General features: G+C 40.8%; 1 protein-coding gene and 1 long non-coding RNA gene across 7 annotated transcripts in view; one reads left to right on the forward strand and one right to left on the reverse strand.

Moving 5' to 3' along the window:
• Window positions 1–20,289, reverse strand: part of LOC138762804 (uncharacterized) — a 311,006-nt gene that overhangs the window by 129,029 nt on the left and 161,688 nt on the right. The window lies entirely within an intron of this gene.
• Window positions 1–20,289, forward strand: part of LOC138762773 (general transcription factor II-I repeat domain-containing protein 2-like) — a 59,330-nt gene that overhangs the window by 15,960 nt on the left and 23,081 nt on the right. For 2 of the 5 annotated variants that reach the window (XM_069936350.1, XM_069936344.1), the window contains exon 2: window positions 2,489–2,858. The exons of 1 other annotated variant lie outside the window; for it this stretch is intronic. In XM_069936350.1, the coding sequence (XP_069792451.1) occupies window positions 2,851–2,858 (8 nt within the window). In that variant the 5' untranslated portion in view covers window positions 2,489–2,850. The remainder of the gene's footprint in view (window positions 1–2,488; window positions 2,859–20,289) is intronic. 2 more of the 5 variants (XM_069936345.1, XM_069936357.1) reach the window with 2 other exon arrangements.

The following is a 20,289-nucleotide window of genomic DNA, read 5'->3' on the forward strand; positions in this document are numbered from 1 at the left end:
ATCTACATTTCCATTTAAATTAATATTTGAAATGGGATGTTGAGGGTGTGGCTTCACTATGTGTTGGAAATATTAGTTGACCCAGAAACAGTCTGAAATTAGCAGCTTCAGTATCTAAATTTACCACAAGTTGTAATTGTGTCGACATTTAATATATAAATGATATCAGAGTGAACCAATTTTTTAAATAATCTGGTACATCTACAATATCAGCCTAGTGGCCTGTAAAAAATAAAACATAACATTTTAGTTTTTAACTATATGTTGACATGTATTAAATAATTCTTGGAAGATGCCCCTGATTTACAATAAAAAATGTTCGAATAACTACATTCTAGAGAATAGAATATTATCAGCTTAATAGTTATTAAATAAAATTGTGATCATGGAGCATATTTCAAGTAATCACTTTTCATCCTGGAATATTATTCTGTGCCTTTTGGCTTCTTGACAGGTGAAATGTGCACTGGTGATTAAAGAAGACAACCATATAGTTTATTCAGAAAGAGATTGCACTGATGTTCGATGAATTAAAAAAATACAAACACACCGCCCCATTTTAAGCCTATGGGGAGGATCATCCATTTTACTTTCAAGTTTTTCTTCCCACAAATAAGCTATAATTTACTAGATGAGACGATGGTCTCACACAACTTCAACATGTAGGTCCACAGTCTTTCATTGACATCTGGCTTTGACTAAGGGGTTCAGTGTCAAAAGTGTTTGTTGGTGCTGTACCTGGCTCTCAAGCACTAATTACCAGTGCTGAGTCCAGGAGTTAGGGGATCCTGGGGATTCATGACCTGTTTTCACATGGTCTTTACACAAAAGGAGTCCTGTTCTGCATTATGCTGTTAACTTTAATTAGGAAGTGAGTTTGTTATATGCCAACCACATTAAGAACTACATGATTACAGCAGTGCATTAGGACAAGTTTATTTTAATGGCTTTTGTGTACGTGAACTAAATCCATGAGGGATGTATAGTTCAGTTAACATATCTTAAGCATTGCCTCAACCACATTCAGCAGTTTGCAGAATGCTTGAAAGAAGCAAAAAAAATTACCAGTCTTATAATTATATTTTCAAATGTTCAACTCATCTTATTATAAATTCTATAACATAACATAACATAACATAACAATTACAGCACGGAAACAGGCCATTAGGCCCTTCTAGTCCGCACCGAACCAAACATCCCTTTCTAGTCCCACCTCCCTGCACAATGCCCATAACCCTCCATCTTCTTCTCATCCATATACCTGTCCAACCTTTTCTTAAATAATACAATTGATTCCGCCGCCACTATTTCTCCCGGAAGATCATTCCACACAGCTACCACTCTCTGAGTAAAGAAGTTCCCCCTCATGTTACCTCTAAACCTCTGCCCCTTAATTCTTAACTCATGTCCTCTTGTTTTAAACTTTCCTCCTCTTAACGGAAATAGTCTATCCACATCCATTCTGTCTATCCCTTTCATAATCTTAAATACTTCTATCAAATCCCCTCTCAACCTTCTACGCTCCAAAGAATAAAGACCCAATCTGTCCAATCTCTCCCCATACTCCAGATGCTTAAACCCAGGCAACATTCTGGTAAACCTTCTCTGCACTCTCTCCACTCTGTTTATATCCTTCCTATAATTAGGCGACCAGAACTGCACATAAATAACACTCATAAATATCACTAAGACATTTAATTTTTTTACTGCTGATATCAATTAAATCAGAAATCTTTCTTTAATCTGTCATTTATTTCCTCCTGTGACAGGGTTCTCATTTCTGTTGCTTCTTCATTGGTTTTGGGAGTAGGTTGACTGGACTGAAAAAAAAGTTGCCAATTCCCTTCATTTCTCCTGAGTGATCCATCTCATTATAGCTTTATTAATAAACATTTAACATCTATTCCAAGCACAAAATCCCATGATATATTTTGTATAGGTGCTTCAAAGGATGTCGTTGAGCAGGTGATCCTTCAATGGGTTAGGGCACACAGATGAATGAAAAAAATTCAGTTAAAAATAATTAGGCCACATTGAATAAAAGCTAAGTCCATTATTTTGCAATAAGGTATAACAGCCTGCTTATTTAAGTTCTGAAATTTACAATGTTAGTCGGTAAAAGTTAGTGGATTGAAATTTTCATTTTAGAGGAACTGACTTCCAACACAGCTCAATCATGAACTTTCCATCACCATTGGTTAATGGCCTCCAGCATGTAACTAGTTTTAGAGATTTTTTTTTAGAATGATTTCAAAATTTATTGCAAAGGATGAAACGGCCGAAACATTTTCAAATTAAACTCCGACCTGCTGCCAGTAATTTTTCACAAAAATTATTACATCAAACCTTGAATTCCTGATCATATCTACAAAAGGAAATATACAATACAAAGGCGATTTTTTGTTCCTCAAAACTCACAAGAACCTTCAAACATGACGAAAGATTTGTTTCACTTCTCCACCTCCCCATTATGTGTTCCAATCAACAGACGGACCTCCTGGAAATGTTTGCTCCATTGTTCTACCAGGGTTGCTGCTGAGTCCCAAATTTGGATCTCATGGAAATTAACGAAAAAAAAATTGTGGAAATTAAACCAGTACAGTAGACGTACAACAGGAATGCTGATCTTAGAACCAACAGCTGAATCTGCTTGCTTGAGCCTTTGTGTGCGGTAAGCCCAGCAGCCGGAGAATATATAGTTTGAACTTCCACACTGGGGCAATCATTCTCTCCATTTACATTTATTTACAGGGGTGAAGAATAACATTGGAACATGTGCAAAGTCTCCCTGCAGTGGGAGTGAAAGCTCTCATTCTCCTCTTTTGATCCTTGGAGGACGTACAAGGGTAAATGAGAAGGTCTGTAGTCACTGAGGTCCAGCGCGGGGCACGGAAGGTGTTGGAGGAACTGAGCAGGTTATGCAGGAAAGCAATAGGCGTCTTGGGGCCAAACTCTTCTTCAGCTCTATGACCTTGTGACCTACTTATCACCCGATAGCCTGTGTTCCTCCTTCTCCACCCTCAACCTCTTCATTCAGGGCGTCTGCCTGATTTCGGGCTTTCCTCATGAAGGGCTCAGGCCTGAAACATCGACTGCCTGTTGCTTCCAATGGGCCTCCCGAGTCGCACCAGCACGTCCGTGCACTGTAGGAGAAACTGCAGATTTCTGGACCCGCTGAGTGATGTGCTCCATCCAAAGTCTTCCTCCCTTTGCCAGCTGTGCTCCTTGCCATGACCTCATACATTTCAACACTGACATCATCACAGAGTCACAGAATGGTTATAGTAAAGACATTAACATCCTTCAATGTAAGAATAATTCAGCTGATCTCAATCTGTGCCTTCTCACTGTAGCCCTGAAAATTATTTATTCTCAGATACACCCATCTTCATCCATCTTTCTTTTGAATACTGCAATTGAACTTGCCGCTGGTATTACCCTGGCAGTGCATTCCACCTTCTGACAAGCTATGCAAGAAATGTGGAAAAAAAAGTTTGAAAATCACTATTTTAATCGTACCTGATTGACTCATTATGTGCATGGTTTCATAACTCCAAAGGAAATGGGTCAATGACAATTTTTCTCAAGCAAAATATTTCAGTAACAATTGTCCAGAGCAGGGATTCTCAACCTTCCCTTTCCACCCACATACCGCCTTAAGCAATGCTTCACTAATCACAGAGCACCTATGGCATAGGGATTACTTAAAGTGGGATGTGAGTGGAAAGAGAAAGGTTGGGAACCACTACGATAGGGTCTTTTAAGAGACTTTTGGACAGGCACATGGAGCTTAGAAAAATAGAGGGCTATGGGTGAGCCTAATAATTTCTAAGGTAGGCACAAATTTATGGCCCCAAGGGCTTGTAGCATTTATTTTAAAGGGCCCCTAAATTGTGCCAGCTGGTGTATGTGCAGTCCTAGATAGTGCTGGATGGTACATCTGTGGTGAGGGGGAAGTGTGACAGCAGTATACAAAGTGCTGGCTGGTGCATGTGCATTGGGGGTGAAGTGTGACTCTGGTGCCCCCTCCCCTCAAGAGAGTTTCTGAAGCTGACCTTGCATGTCCGTTTTTGTAAGTTTGAAATAGTCTTAATTATTCTTACAAAATGATACTAGCTTTCTCATATCACTATATATTCAGAGCTTACCAGTGGCATAACTAGGGAACGTAATGCCTATGGCAAGCACTGAAACTGCACTCCCCCTGTTAAAACTCACACATTTCAGACTTACAGTGAAATTACACATACACTTACAATGAAACTGTGCCCCCTCTCCTCCCCCCTCCCCTGCTAAAACTTACTTACACATTTTGTAAAAACAAAACTTACTTATGGTGGTGGTAGTGGCTGGCAGCTGGTTCAATGCAGGGGTGAGGGGGTGGGGGCAGGGTGTGGACAACTGCAGTGGGGCGTGGGCAGTGGACAAACAGTGACTAGGAGCAAGATAGTCAGGTGAAGTGAGGACAGTGGCACTCCCCCCCCCCCCCCCACCTTTAAGGTTAGTGATTTTAGCCTATCATCACTATGGGGCATTGGCTATGAGATACAATGGACCCATAGACTGTGGTAATAACCCAAATTAAAGGTCATAATTGACTAAAATCTGGAATCTGACATTTAACATAAATGTTTGTGTCAGCTCTGCTGGTCGACTACTATCTAGCACTCGTGATGTTTTCCTCTGTTGCTGTGCAGGCTGGATTTTCTGCATTTGTTTGTTCCTGCAGTGTCTCTTGTGTTTTCAGCAGGTTCTTTTGATTCTGTCTCAGTATTTGACCATCCTCTTCTGACAGTGAAGGATCTTGGATTTACTTCGTCTGGAACAATAGCAAGTATTGGAATCTCTGTGTCTCACTTTGTCACATTGTGCCAGTGGCCCTAAGCTTTTGGTTGACTTGTCATAGTTTACTTTTTTTCTCCATTGCAGATGCTTTTGTTTCCATTTAACATCTTTAACATCTCTGTTCTTGTTTGGGTCTACAGAGTAGGGAAGTGTGGTGTGTAGTCTATGTCCCATCAGAAGCTCAGCAGGTGACATGTCATGTTCAAGTGGTGAGTCTCTGTAACTCAACAGAGCTAGACAAGGATCTGAGCCATTGTTTTGTGCTTCCTTGAGCAACTGTTTAATTATGTGAACTCTTTTCTCTACTTTACTGTTTGACTGTGGATGCAGAGGACTTGAAATCACAGGTTGAAAATCCTACTCTTTTGCAAAGTTCTGGAATTCTCTATAGCTGTAGCATGGTCCATTGTCACTGTAGACAATTTGAGGAATTCCATGTCTTGCAAAGATTGATTTCATATATTTGATCACACAAGCAGCAGAAATGTTGGGAAGCAGTGCAATCTCCAGATAATATGATAGATAATCAATAACCAGCAAGTAATTCTTTCCATCCATGTGGAACAGATCGGTTTTGCCATGGTTCTGCTGGTAAGTCAGCTATTATCATGGGTTCCTTTGACTGCTTTGCATGATGTTTCAAACAGGTCTCACAGCTTGACATCATCCTGTCAATGTCAGCATTTATCCTTGGCCAATATCTCTTGCATTTTTCCATTTCAAGGTGTCAGCATCTCTTGTCACAGTGATTGAGGAATGGTCATTCTGCTCTGTCTGAGTAGAGGCCCATTGACAACACTCAGCTCAGCTCTGATGTTGTGGTATGGCTGACATTCACCTTTAGGCCATCTTTCATTCAGATTCTTGATGACCTTCTGCAGAACTGTTTCAGCTGTGATCTGCTTGGATTTCATGTCAGCTACAGGAAGAAATTCAGTGATCAAGTTCACATGGAGATTCACATCTGTTTCTGTGGAACTCTTTCTCCACCATTGACCTGGATAATGCATCAGATAGTTACAACATTGTAGCTTCATCATCAGTCTTTGGATTCTTGGTGACATTTCACTGAGATTTTTCTTGATTATTGCTATTAATGGCTTGTGGTCAGTTTCTGCCAAGAATGTTAGTAGACCATAAATGTAACTGTGGAATTTCTCAAGTCTATAGACCAGACCTAGACACTCTTTCTCGATCTGTGTATATTGACATTCAGATGATGTCATTGTCCTCGATGTGCCCAATCTTTGCCCACAGCCTGAGGTAGAACAGCATCAGTTCCATCTTTTGTAGATATTTCTGTCTTACTGGATGCGTCAAAGAACGTCAAAAGCACTGTTTCTATAGTTAGAATGATCTTCAGTTATCCCTCTTCTTCCTTGTGTTTATCTGTCCACTTGAATTCACATTTGTTCTGTAATGATTTCCTTAGATACATTGTTTTGGAAAACAGGTTTGGTATGAATTTTCCAATGAAATTGATCAGTCCCAGCCCTCTCAATACATCCTTTTTTGTCAGTGGGTCTGGGCACCTCTAAAATTGCTTTCACTTTGCTCTTGTCTGGCTTCATGCCTGCTTTTGACAATTTATCTTCTAGAAAGGTGATTTCCTTCACATCAAACTGACATTTTTCTCTGTTTAAATTTAATCCATACTTCTCATTGTAGCACTTTGATGAACCTCTCATTGTGTTGTACTTGTGTGGATCCTTGTAGGGTCATGTCATCCATGTACACACATACCCCATTTATGCCTTCTATAATGTGCTCCATTGTCCTGTGGAACATTTCCTGAGCTGAGGAAATTCCAAAAGACATCCTCAGAAAGGAATATTGGCCAAACAGTGTATTAAATCTACAGTATTTTGTGCTATATTAATACAATTTTATTTGCCAGAATCCCTGAGATGCAATCAATTTGGTGAAAACATTTTTCAATGGCGATCTCACTTGTAATTTCATCTCTGGTTGGAAACTGATAATGTTCCCTCTTTATATTGGCATTCAAGTCTTCTGAGTCCATGCACATATGTAGGTCACTGTTCTTTTTGACAAACACCATTGAATTCACGCTGTCTATGGGCTCCTCCACTTTTTTTTAATAGCTCTAGAGATCTCATTCAGTTGAGTTCCTGCTTGAGCTTTTCTTTTAGTGGCCCTGGAACCCATCTCTGGGCATGCACTACTGGCTTTGTGTCTTCATTTAGCTGTATCTTACAGGTGAATGATAGAACTCCAAACCTATTGAAGATGTTGGGAAATTGATCCAGTATTTCCTCTACACTGTTCCATGCATGGTCGCTGTTAATGTGGTACACCCTCTTGACGAGGCTTCAGTTTTCACATGCCTGGTCACCAAGCAGTGATTCATGCCCATCTGGGACTACTGTGAACCTGACATGGTGCTCTTTAACTTTCACCTTGAGTTTACATGTACCTTCCGTGTTGATACTCTGTCTATTGTAGGCTTTGAGATGTACAGGATTTGCATGGCTGTATGGCTTTATCTTCATTGCCCTGATGTCATGCTCACAGATCAAACGGACTTGTACCTGTATCCAGCTTGAAAGGAATATTTGTTCCATTTGTATATAATGACACAGTCTACTTGTCCTGTTTGACTTTGTTCTCACTTGGCTGTTCAGTATCTATGGTTTATAATCTTCCTGCACTTCCATGCCAACAAAAAGTGTATCACTGAGGGCAGCTTCTTTTATAGTGGGTACAGTGTGCACACTTTCACTTCTGTTATGTTTCCATATAACCATATAACCATATAACCACTTACAGCACAGAACAGGCCAGTTCGGCCCTACTAGTCCATGCCATAGCAAATCCCCACCCTCCTAGTCCCACTGACCAGCACCCAGTCCATACCCCTCTAGTCCCCTCCTATCCATGTAACGATCCAGTCTTTCCTTAAATGTAACCAATGATCCCGCCTCGACCACGTCTGCCGGAAGCTCATTCCACATCCCCACCACCCTGTGCGTAAAGAAATTTCCCCTCGTGTTCCCCTTATAATTTTCCCCCTTCAATCTTAAACCATGTCCTCTAGTTTGAATCTCCCCCTTTCTTAATTGAAAAAGTCTATCCACATTTACTCTGTCTGTCCCTTTTAAAATCTTAAACACCTCTATCAAGTCCCCTCTCAATCTTCTACGCTCCAGAGAAAAAAGCCCCAGTCTGCACAACCTTTCCCTGTAACTCAGACCCTGAAATCCTGTCAACATTCTCGTGAACCTTCTCTGCACTCTCTCTATTTTGTTTATATCTTTCCTATAATTTGGTGACCAAAACTGTATACAGTACTCCAAATTTGGCCTCACCAATGCCTTGTACAATTCCATCATAACCTCCCTACTCTTGAATTCAATACTCTGATTTACGAAGGCCAACATTCCAAATGCCTTCTTCACCACACCATCTACCTGAGTATCAGCCTTGAGGGTACTATTTACCATCACTCCTAAATCCCATTGTTGCTCTGCACTCCTCAATTGTCTACCATTCAATGTATATGACCTATTTAAATTTGCCTTTCCAAAATGTAGCACCTCACATTTATCTGTATTAAATTCCATCAGCCATTTCTCAGCCCACACCTTCAGCCTTCCTAAATCACCTTTTAATCTACAGTAATCTATCTCACTGTCCACAACACCACCAATCTTTGTGTCATCCGCAAACTTACTTATCCAATTCTCCACCCCTACATCCAGATCGTTAATATATATAACAAATAATAGTGGACCCAGGACTGAACCCTGAGGAACTCCACTAGTCACTGGCCTCCAATTGGACAAACAATTTTCTACCACTACTCTCTGATACCTCCCATCCAATCACTGCTGAATCCATTTCACTACCTCTTTATTTATATCTAATGCCTCCACCTTTTTTCCTAACCTCCTGTGGGGAACTTTGTCAAAAGCTTTACTAAAGTCCAAATAGACAACATCCACAGCTTTCCCTTCATATACCTTTTTTGTAACACCCTCGAAGAACTCAATCAGGTTTGTCAAGCATGATCTACCCCTGACAAAACCATGCTGATGGAAAAACATTGCTTTGTGTTATGATTCTGCCCTTTGCACATTCCAGACTTTTGCATATGCTGGGCATTGTTTTGGTCCATGTTGAGTGCCACATAGTTTGCAATTCAATGTCTCTCCATCTTTTTGTTATTTTCTAATTTTTTTGTTTTTGTGTGTGGACACAAACTGTGCCTATGGCTATGCTTTCATTTTCACTCTCACCGAACTTTTTCATGCTGCAAGAGCTAATTCACTGGTGTGGCATATCTCCACAGCTCCAGCTAAGGTTAGCTGTCTCTTGCAGCAACCTCTCTCACTTTCCTATCAATAATCCCAAGCACAATTTGGTCACGGATCATTGAACTTTCAGCGATTCAAAATTGCACTGGTGTGGCATATCTCCATAGCTCCAGCTAAGGTGAGCTGTCTCTTGCAGTAACCTCTCTCACTTTCCTATCAATAATCCCAAACACAATTTGATCACGGATCATTGAATTTTCAGTGATCCAAAATTGCATCTCTTGCTTTTAGTTTTAAGTCCATTAAAAAAAGTATCAAAGCTCTCTCCTTGCAGCTGCATGTGTGAGCTAAACATGTACCTCTTGAATGTTTCATTTTCTTTTGTGAACAGAGTTCATCAGACATCTCAATAACTTTGTTGAACTTGCCCTGGTCAGCTGCCTCAGCAAAAACAAATGTGTTGAAATCCTCTTGTGCTTGAGGTCCCACCATGGTAAATAGCAGTGCAATCTTCCATACATCAGGTTTTACATCAGGTCCAATGGCATGCAGGGACAGCATGAATCTTTGTTTGAACAACCTTCACTTGTGGTCGGTATTTCAAGTCCAATTTACAGCATCAGGAATCTTTTCACTTTCCACAATTCTGCTGATAATGACTGATACACCCTCTGCACACTCCTGGTGTTTCTTCCCTCCTGGTTCCTTAGGAACTCCTGGTATCATGTGATGTTTCTTTTATTGTAATAAAAAAACTTGGAGGTTCTTATAAAACAACTATACTTTATTAGCTAAAGAGCTTACTCTGGACTGTGTGGAGGCATCCATCTTGAATCCAACCAAAGGTGTAACAAATTAGTCTCTGACTCCCTCTAGTGGCCAAGCATGTCACTAGCACTCTATCACTACACACATCTCATGCAATAAAGGCTAAGCAGTAAACCCCTGTTATCCAGAATTCAAGCAACAGGCAAAAAACAATTGTGAAAAATAAATGGGTGAAAAATAAATAGATAAAAAATACAGAATTTTCAAATTGCTCCAACTCACTGTTAGTTCATCAATCATGCAATACACAACCTCAAGCAACCTGAAAATTCACTTATCTGCCATCTTCCAATCACCATAAGTGCCGGATACCAGGGATTTTACTGCATTCCATGTACCTTCCTAATTACCTGTTATATTTGTGCTAAATTTGTGCATCATGGCTTTCATGGCTTTTCATGGCCATGAAAGACCCCAACAATGAAGACGCTGTTTACATCCGGTACCGCACGGATGGCAGTCTCTTCAATCTGAGGCGCCTGCAAGCTCACACCAAGACACAAGAGAAACTTGTCCGTGAACTACTCTTTGCAGACGATGCCGCTTTAGTTGCCCATTCAGAGCCAACTCTTCAGCGCATGACCTCCTGCTTTGCGGAAACTGACAAAATGTTTGGCCTGGAATTCAGCCTGAAGAAAACTGAGGTCCTCCATCAGCCAGCTCCCCACCATGACGACCAGCCCCCCCACATCTCCATCGGGCACACAAAACTCAAAACGGTCAACCAGTTTACCTATCTCGGCTGCACCATTTCATCAGATGCAAGGATCGACAATGAGATAGACAACAGACTCGCCAAGGCAAATAGCGCCTTTGGAAGACTACACAAAAGAGTCTGGAAAAACAACCAACTGAAAAATCTCACAAAGATAAGCGTATACAGAGCCGTTGTCATACCCACACTCCTGTTCGGCTCCGAATCATGGGTCCTCTACCGGCATCACCTACGGCTCCTAGAATGCTTCCACCAGCGTTGTCTCCGCTCCATCCTCAACATCCATTGAGCGCTTTCATCCCTAACGTCGAAGTACTCGAGATGGCAGAGGTCGACAGCATCGAGTCCACGCTGCTGAAGATCCAGCTGCGCTGGGTGAGTCACGTCTCCAGAATGGAGGACCATCGCCTTCCCAAGATCGTGTTATATGGCGAGCTCTCCACTGGCCACCGTGACAGAGGTGCACCAAAGAAAAGGTACAAGGACTGCCTAAAGAAATCTCTTGGTGCCTGCCCCATTGACCACCACCAGTGGGCTGATCTCGCCTCAAACCGTGCATCTTGGCGCCTCACAGTTCGGCGGGCAGCAACCTCCTTTGAAGAAGACCGCAGAGCCCACCTCATTGACAAAAGGCAAAGGAGGAAAAACCCAACACCCAACCCCAACCAACCAATTTTCCCCTGCAACCGCTGCAATCGTGTCTGCCTGTCCCGCATCGGACTTGTCAGCCACAAACGAGCCTGCAGCTGACGTGGACATTTACCCCCTCCATAAATCTTCATCCGCAAAGCCAAGCCAAAGAAGAAGAAATTTGTGCATCAGGACCACCATACCCATTGGTAATGCAACAATTTGTGATCTACTGGTAACCTCTTCTGTTTTTGAGAGAAGAATCCAGGCTTCTGCAGTCTATACACATATTAAAGCCTCTTCATTTTAATAAATTCTTTTTGAATCTGCACTAAAGCCTTGACATCTTTCCTGATGATCAGGACTGGACCCAATTTGAAGCTAAAGCTGTGTTTTATAAAGATTTACTGTGATTTCCTCAGCCATTACTTTGTGCCTCTATTTATGAAGCTAAGGATCCCACCTGGAGACACAAAATACTGCAGATGTTCGAATCTGAAAAAAATAAACAAACTTGGTGTGTCAAATAATATCTGTAGGGGGAACAAAATTGTTGACATCTCAGGTAGAGACCATGGATCAGACATGAGAGAAGAGAGGGAAAATATTAAGAGCAAATGGGGAAGTGTGAGACAGGGCCATGAGGCAGGGCCAGTAGGTAATAGGTAGACTGAGGAAGGGTGAATGATGTTGAGCAGATGGATCAAGATGGGGAACAGGGAAGGGTAGATTTGGGAGATGGAGGCAGATGGGTGATAAGTACGTGAGTTGGGGGAGGGGTAAGTGAAGATGAGTCAGCTGATGGAAGGAATGCAAAGTGTTAGAATCTGATAAGTAAGAAAGATGACATTAGGGGAGAGGTGAAGGGCAGACAGAACCAGACAGGGGCAAGGATTTGGTGGGCAAAATGTGTGGATGGAATGAGGAGAGGGGGTCAAAAAGGATGATGGGAGAGAGGAGGATCAGAAGTGAATCAGATAGAAATGGACAAACACAAGAGATAAGGGTTATAAATGTCAGCAGGTTTTTTTTTTGCTCCAGGATCCTAAGTGCCTTTTTAACCATTTTTTTCAACCTGGCCTGCTATTTTCAATGAAACATGCACATATACCAATTTGTTTTCATATTTTTTCCTCTAAGTACTTTTCATTAACAATAACAATTTTCTTTGGAGTTGGGAGGGAAGTTGCAGCAAAGTTGGATTCAAGATGGGAATTATAAAAATGCTTTATGGGGTCATTTAGTTGACATACTATATGCCAGTGTATTGCAGATTGTTTTGATCTTATTGTTTCAAAACTAAAAAAAAAACATTTTTAAAATGAAAATGAATTTTGCATTTGTATTTAGTGCAAGATGTACTCAGCTACAAAGGTATAATATATGCTTCTGATAACATTCTGTTTATGGGATTTGTCACAATGTTCCATGATTGCAAGCTCACAATGCCTTGGTTGAGTGTTTTTGCTCTTTTGATCATTATAATTGTCAAAAACAGTGAAGGAAACCAAATGTACTTCTTTAAGATATTTTACGCAGATGTATTTAGGTGTTATTTAATTTCATTAAACAGTTAAGCACCATTGAAATCTGCTGTGTTCTCCTCTAAGCTTTACCATATGTTGCATTAATGCAGTTCTATTAAAATCTGGTAATGGAGTTGGGGAGGGGCGTGGTGGGTGGGTGGATGTGGAGGTTTCAAATCCACAATAGTTTCACAAAGAAATATCAGTTTATTTCAATTGAGGAATCCTAGTCTCAATAGTAAATCAGAACAGACGAGCCATCTGCTTGATATAGATATGTGTGGCATCAGAAGAAGTTACATGTATACACGTCACTTTAGAAACATAGACTATAGAACAGTAGAGCACAGGAACAGGCCCTTCAGCCTATGAAGCCTGTGCCTAACGTGATGTCCAAATCAATCTAAAACTCTAGTGCTTACACTTGCCAGATATCCCTCCAAACCCTTTCTATTCATATGTCTTTGTGGAAGCCTCTGAAATGCTGCAATTGTATCTGCTTCCACCATTACTCCTGGCATCCCATTCCAGACAACTACCACTCTCTGCATAGCATATTGTCCTGACATATTTCCTTTAAAACTCCTCCCTTTCATCTGAAGAGCATAATCTAGTACTGACTCTTTTTACCCTGGGGAATAGATTCTGACTGTCCACCCTTTCATGATTTTATAAACATCTGTCCGGTTTTCCCTGAGTGTCCAACACTCCAGAGAAAAACAACTCAATTTCTCTCCATAATTAATACCCTCTAAACCAGTCAACATCCTTGTAAATCTCTTCTGTATCCTTTTCAAAACTGCCGTATCCTTCCTGTAATAAAGCAACCAGAATTGCACACAGTGTTCCAAGTTTTCTTTGGCTTGGCTTCGCGGACGAAGATTAATGGAGGGGTAATGTCCACGTCAGCTGCAGGCTCGTTGGTGGCTGACAAGTCCAATGTAGGACACGGTTGCAGCGGTTGCAGGGGAAAATTGATGGGTTGGGGTTGGGTGCTGGGTTTTTCCTCCTTTGTCTTTTGTCAGTGAGGTGGGCTCTGCGGTCTTCTTCAAAGGAGGTTGCTTCCCGCCGAACTGTGAGGTGCCAAGATGCACGGTTTGAGGCGATATCAGCCCACTGGCAGTGGTCAATATGGCAGGCACCAAGAGATTTCTTTAGGCAGTCCTTGTACCTCTTCTTTGGTGCACCTCTGTCTCGGTGGCCAGTGGAGAGCTCGCCATATAATCCAAGTGCGACCTAACCAAAGCCTCATATAGCTGCAACATGACTTCCTTACTTTTACACTCAATGTACTCTCAATTAAGACAGGAATATTTTACATCGTCTTTACCACCTGATGTACTTGCCACTCACAATGAGCTATTAAGAGCCCTTTCATTAGCTGTGAACATTGCCTCTTCTTTCGCCTTTAGCAATTCTTCATACTTATCTGGATTAAACTGTATGCTATTTTCTGCCCTGTTGTATTCTTTGATAGTCTCTACACTGTCCACAACTTCCCCAATGTTTGTATCATCGATAAACTTACTAACTCGCCCGCCTACATATTTCATCCAAATAATTTTTCATGTATCACAATCAACAGGTGTTGATTCAGCCCAAATATTACACTTCCAACACAACCCTCTGTCTTCTATGTTCCAACCAGTTTTGTCTCAAAAATATGAATTCACCATGGATCCCATATATCTGTACCACCTTGATCAGCCTACCATGAATGATCTTGTCACATGCCTTACTAAACTCTAACTGGACAACATCCATTGCCCTATCAATCATCCTTGCACTTCCTCAAAACAATTCAGATTTGTCGGGGATGATATGCCCTATGAATGCCATGCTGACTTTCCCTAATCTGACCATGCCTTTCCAAAGGTGTGTAAATCCCATTACCTATCTTCTCTAATAGTTTCCCTATCACTGATGTAGGGCTCATTGGCCTGTGATTTCCTGTTATTTCTTTTTCACTTCCTGAAGAATAGTACAATCCAATCCCCAGGGAACATGTTTGTTGCTCGTGAGGCTACAGTGATATCTGTCAAGGCTCCAGCACTCTCCTCCCTTGCCTCTTTCAATAACCCGTCTTGTATTTCATCAGCCCCCAGGGACGTATTCCTTTAATGCTCTGCCAAAGACCCAGCACCATTACTTTGTTGATCTCAAAATGACCTAACACATTAGCATTCTCTTCTCAATGCTTCCCATTGCTATCATCTATGTCCTTTTTCCTTGGTAAGTACTGATGCAAAGTACTCATTTAGTACCTCACCCACATCCTCTCACTCCAAGCATAAATTCTCTTCTCTGTATTTGAGTGACCCCATCTCTCCCTAATCATCCTCTTGTTTTGAACATGTATAAAATGCCTTGGGATTCTCTTTAATCCTGCTTGCCAAGGACATCCCATGCTTTCTTTTGTCCATCCTAATGCCCTGCTTGAGTTCTTTCCTGCAATCCTAGGGTATTTTCCTCTAGAGCCATGTCTGATTTTAGCTTTACTAAACCTTGCATATCTTTTCTTTTTTTCTTTTCTGAAATTACTGGGAGGCCACTCGGATGTCCTCACTTCCGCAGCAGACAGAGCAAAAGGGCTCCTCAAAATGATTTCCCTATCTGTGGGCATGGCTGCGATATAAAATTATGATGGGGATAAATCAGGTAGGCTGCAGCAAAATTTTCCCGATATCAGTGGTGGACAAAACAAAAGAATATAGATGGAGGGTATGGGGAAGTGATTCAGAATGGATATGAGTGAAAGCATTTTCAGCCAGAGAATGGTGAATACCTGGAATGCACTTCCCAGGTAAGTGGATGAAATGGTTTCATGGACATCGATGAAGAAGTTCTTTTGGTATGTCTGTAAGGAGTTTTGCATTCTCCCCATGATCTGCATAAGTTTTCTCTGGGTGTTCTAGTTTCTTCCCACCCTCCAAATTGTGCAGGGTTGATAGGTTAATTGGGTTTAATTGGGAGGCACAGGTTTATTGGGCCAGAGAGTCCTTACACTGTGCTGTATCATTGACAAAAGGCAAAGGAGGAAAAACCCAACACCCAACCCCAACCAACCAATTTTCCCCTGCAGCCACTGCAACCATGTCTGCCTGTCCCGCATCGGACTTGTCAGCCACAAACGAGCCTGCAGCTGACGTGGACTTTTACCCCCTCCATAAATCTTCGTCCGCGAAGCCAAGCCAAAGAATCATTAAAATGCACTGGTAGGCAGGTCATGTCATCGATATACCGGACGAGCGCATACCCAAGCAGCTCCTTTTTGGGGAACACTCTGCTGGTAGATGCTTACATGGAGGGCAGAAGAAACATTAAAAAGACACACTAAACAGCTCCCTGAAGTAATCTGACATAGCCACGATCACCTGGGAAATGCTGGCACAAAACTGCCCTTCCTCGTGCAGCCTTATCCACACGGGCTGGCACACTGCTGAAGCATAACGTAAGCGCAAGTTGCACAGGTCCAGAGCCAATAGCACAATACCTGTAGTGCCTAAACATGTCTGCCCAACATGTGCCAAGGCATTCCATGCCTGAATTGGCTTGACCAGTCATCTTCAGACACACTGCGTCCAATTTTAAATCGCCTCATGGGGTTGAGGTCTTTATCAACGATGATGGACAAACAACAATGATCAATACAATTTAAAAAATGCATAAAATAGCACAAGCCAAATACTGGAAAATGGGATAAATACGGATGGGTGCTCACTGGTCACTATGGGCCAAATGGCCTGTTTTACTGCTGTGTGCCTCTATGACTCTGTTACGTGACCTGCCCTCTGGATGCTGTTACAAATGGGCACCTGTTTGAGGTAAATGAAGTGGGACTTCTCCGATGGCTGACTGATTTTGCTTTGCCATGGTTGCTCAAGGCAGGATTGGTGATTTGAGTCTACTCCTTTTGGTTTATACATGAGTACCCCATGCCTTGTGAATAAAAAGCAGTGGAAATCTCTCTATACCTCTGATTTAATGGAAACATTGAACCGTAGAGTCTTCACTACAATTATAAAAATTGTTTACAATGAAAATCCAATTAAACAGGCAATATACAGTATATCAATTCACAGTGATCTTTTGCCTATACATATGGAGCAAGTGGTGCATACCTGACATAATGACTGAGTGCCTCTTGCCTTCCTTGGCTGGAAAATGGGCACTGCAATGTTCAATTTAGAGGTCGTTGTTCCTTATATGTCTGTAATATCATTTTCTATTTCTAAATGTGTTCATTTAAATTCTGATTGTTTTAATTCAGAGTATAATTTAATCAATGCTAAATGAAAAATGTGCCCAAGGCCACAAGCACCCGACCTGACTAGTTGATACCAGCCATAGATTGCTTCTGAAATTTGGTTCTGAACAAACATCTTCTGAATGTGTATCAATTGTACAGGTATGCTTTGATTTACATACATGTATCTAGGAACATTTGCTATAATGCCATTGAGTCACTGAGATATATATTCTCAACTTGTGAATCAATCTTTTGCTTTCACAAAGCATTGCACTCATAGAACTATGCGGTGCCAAAATGCCCGAATTATATTTTGTTCAACTCTTTTGAGTTTTGAAATTTTGCTAATAAAACATTTCCATGAACATATCCCTTTTGCAAATCAATGGCTGTACATTATGAAGCTAAGTTGCAAAAGCACTGTCAAGAGGACAAAACTACATCAAAAATGGCTTTTTGTTACAAATGTTTTGTGGATGAACAGAAATATTATAATTTTAGTATTGTGTCGAAGATCTAATGCAATAAAGGCATAATTGAAGACAGAATAGTCACATAAAATAATAATTTTCTTCCTTTGCTTTAGTTTGGTTGAAAAGTTTTTGAAAATGTATGAACCCGCAGCAGACAAAATCATCCTTTTGTGCAACCTTGTTCAAACTGGTCTGCAGTTAATAAACTCACAGTGTAAGGAAAGAGCAACATATGGATCTAGTTACTGCACAGAGAGCTGATTTTGGCAGTTCCTTTAGAAAGTAAATTAAAGCTTTAAGTAGTCAAGAAAAGTGACAGCATGTAGACCTTTGCTGCAGGGGAAACTTGAGTTCATTCTGTGGCTTTGTGAGTAGAGTTAAGGAAATAACTTTTTCCTTAAGAAAAGGCCCCAAAATTGTCCTGTTAATTTTTTCTTAAATTGTGAAAAGATTCAGAAATTGTTTTTGCTCATTTCCCTTATTTTATGAGGGTAAAAGTTATGAACTGTTGATGGAACTATTGATGTAAAGGTGGTACAAAACTGTAATCATCAGCATGGTGTCAGTTATTGGGCCGTTGCCATGAACAATTACAAATGATTTAATTATCGAACCTATATTTCAGCAGGTCATCAACGTGAGAACATTAGATAAAAAAGTACAATTATCATCTTTCATTTGCAAATTAACTGACATATCTTTCAACCCACATTGATCTGAATCAGCTTAAGCATATTATGGGATCACTGTCCTCATTAGAATGTGCTAATATAGGACTTAAAGCAATTTTCTTCTTCGGCAATCTTTCCTAATTGAGGATGATTTACTCCCACTCAGGTTCTCTAGGCTCTTAAAGACTAACATGGAATGTGCAGACGCTTCCTTAGACGCAGCTATGTTTTACTTCTGCTCTTTAACCACATCACATGCAACTCTGAGATTCTTTTCCCTGTGGGTCAGGCAGAATTTCTACTGATTGGTAGGGATGAAAACTCTACCCAAGAAAAGATACATAATCAAAAGAGAAAAATGAAAACAAATAAAGAAATTTAAACAAACTGACTGCAATACGGAAAATAAATATTCAATAATAAATAATGTGCAAAGAAAGAGTCCTTAAATGAGTCTTTGATTGTATTTGTTGTTTAGGAGTCTGCTGGTGGAGGGGCAGCCACTGCTTCTGAACCTGGTGGTATGAGACTTGAAGCACCTATTCCTCTTTCCTGATGGTAGCACATGACGTGTGAGGATGTCATTTGGTTATAGCTTTGTGAGTAAATAATAATTTGATTGACTATTTTTCCTTCAAAAATGGATGACCTCGTCTTTACCAACATTTTACTCCATCTACCAGACCCTGGGTTAAGGTACAGAGATGTAGGAGTAGCAGAGCCAGCACCACCAGGCTGAGGAACAGTTTCTTCTCATAGGGAGTGGAACTGCTCACACTAACATCCAAGGCTCTCATAAGTACAAAACAAAATATATTGATTTTTTTGTATTGATGAATACTTGTCCTGCCTATGTATTGTTTGTCTGTATGTGTGTTATGTCTGTTTGTGTGCCTGCGAGTTTCGCACCGAGGACCGGATAATGCTGTTTCGTTGCTTTGTACATGTGCAGTCAGATGTCAATAGATTTGACTTGACTTGATGCTGCTTCTCAAGTGGATAGTGTTCTTTCAAAGAGTATGGGGATTATCACAGGTGGAAATATCTCATGTGTCAGTTACACAGCTAAGGTGTTGACTCACTGTGAAATCACATTATCGAGATCATTTTAATTTCCCCTAATGTTCTTTTGTTATGACTGGCCAGAAACTACAGTTGAATAATACTCAACGAACAACATAGCCATTACGTGTTGGACTGGGTGCAAATTGTGGCATCAATAGTTCAGGTGATCACTTCCAAGTAACGAACTCTGTATGGACTAAAACATGGCCAAATTTTTGGTTAATTTTGCAAGATGAAAACTGGAAGCAATGCATATGGAGTCAAAGCAACCATGAAAAACACAGCTTGCCAGTCAACCAGTAAGTGAGACATTGGATTCTATCCAAAACAGGATGAGATAAAACGAAATCATGCTCCTCTATTTAAACTACCACCAAAGCTGTAGTGAACAATTGTATTTTGAAAATAAAGTCCAATTAATCAAAATAATATTACTATGCAATCTATTTAAAATTGCAAAATGATACTCTGCTCAGAAAAACCAGCAGAATTAATGTATAATTTATAGTGGAAGAATCAATATTCCCATTGAACATTTTATGAATGATGATCTAAACCATGGCCCCAGCTGCCTCTCAAATATCACAGCATAGAAACAGACCCTTTGGCCCAACCAGTCCATGCCAATCAATTTGGCTGCATTGGCCTGCATTTCATACATAATCTTCTAAACCTTTCCTTAAGACCATAAGACATAGGAGCTTAATTAGGCCTTTCAGCCCATCCTGTGTGCTCCACCATTCAAATCATGACTGATGTATTTTTCCTCTCAGCCCCATTCTCCTGCCATGATTTTTGATGCCCTTACTAACCAAAAACCTGTCAACCTCCACTTGCACACTATATACACAATGACTTAGCTTCCACTGTTGAAAGTGGCAACCAATTCCACAGATTCACCACCTTCTTGCTTGAGAAATTTCTCCTCATCTCTGTTCCAAATGCTATGCCCTCTTCCACTTTCCAATTTATGTATCTATCTGGATGTCTTCAGAAGTTGCAATCATGCC

Source organism: Narcine bancroftii, chromosome 1, assembly GCF_036971445.1.
Source record: "Narcine bancroftii isolate sNarBan1 chromosome 1, sNarBan1.hap1, whole genome shotgun sequence".
NCBI classification, from domain to species: Eukaryota; Metazoa; Chordata; class Chondrichthyes; order Torpediniformes; family Narcinidae; genus Narcine; species Narcine bancroftii.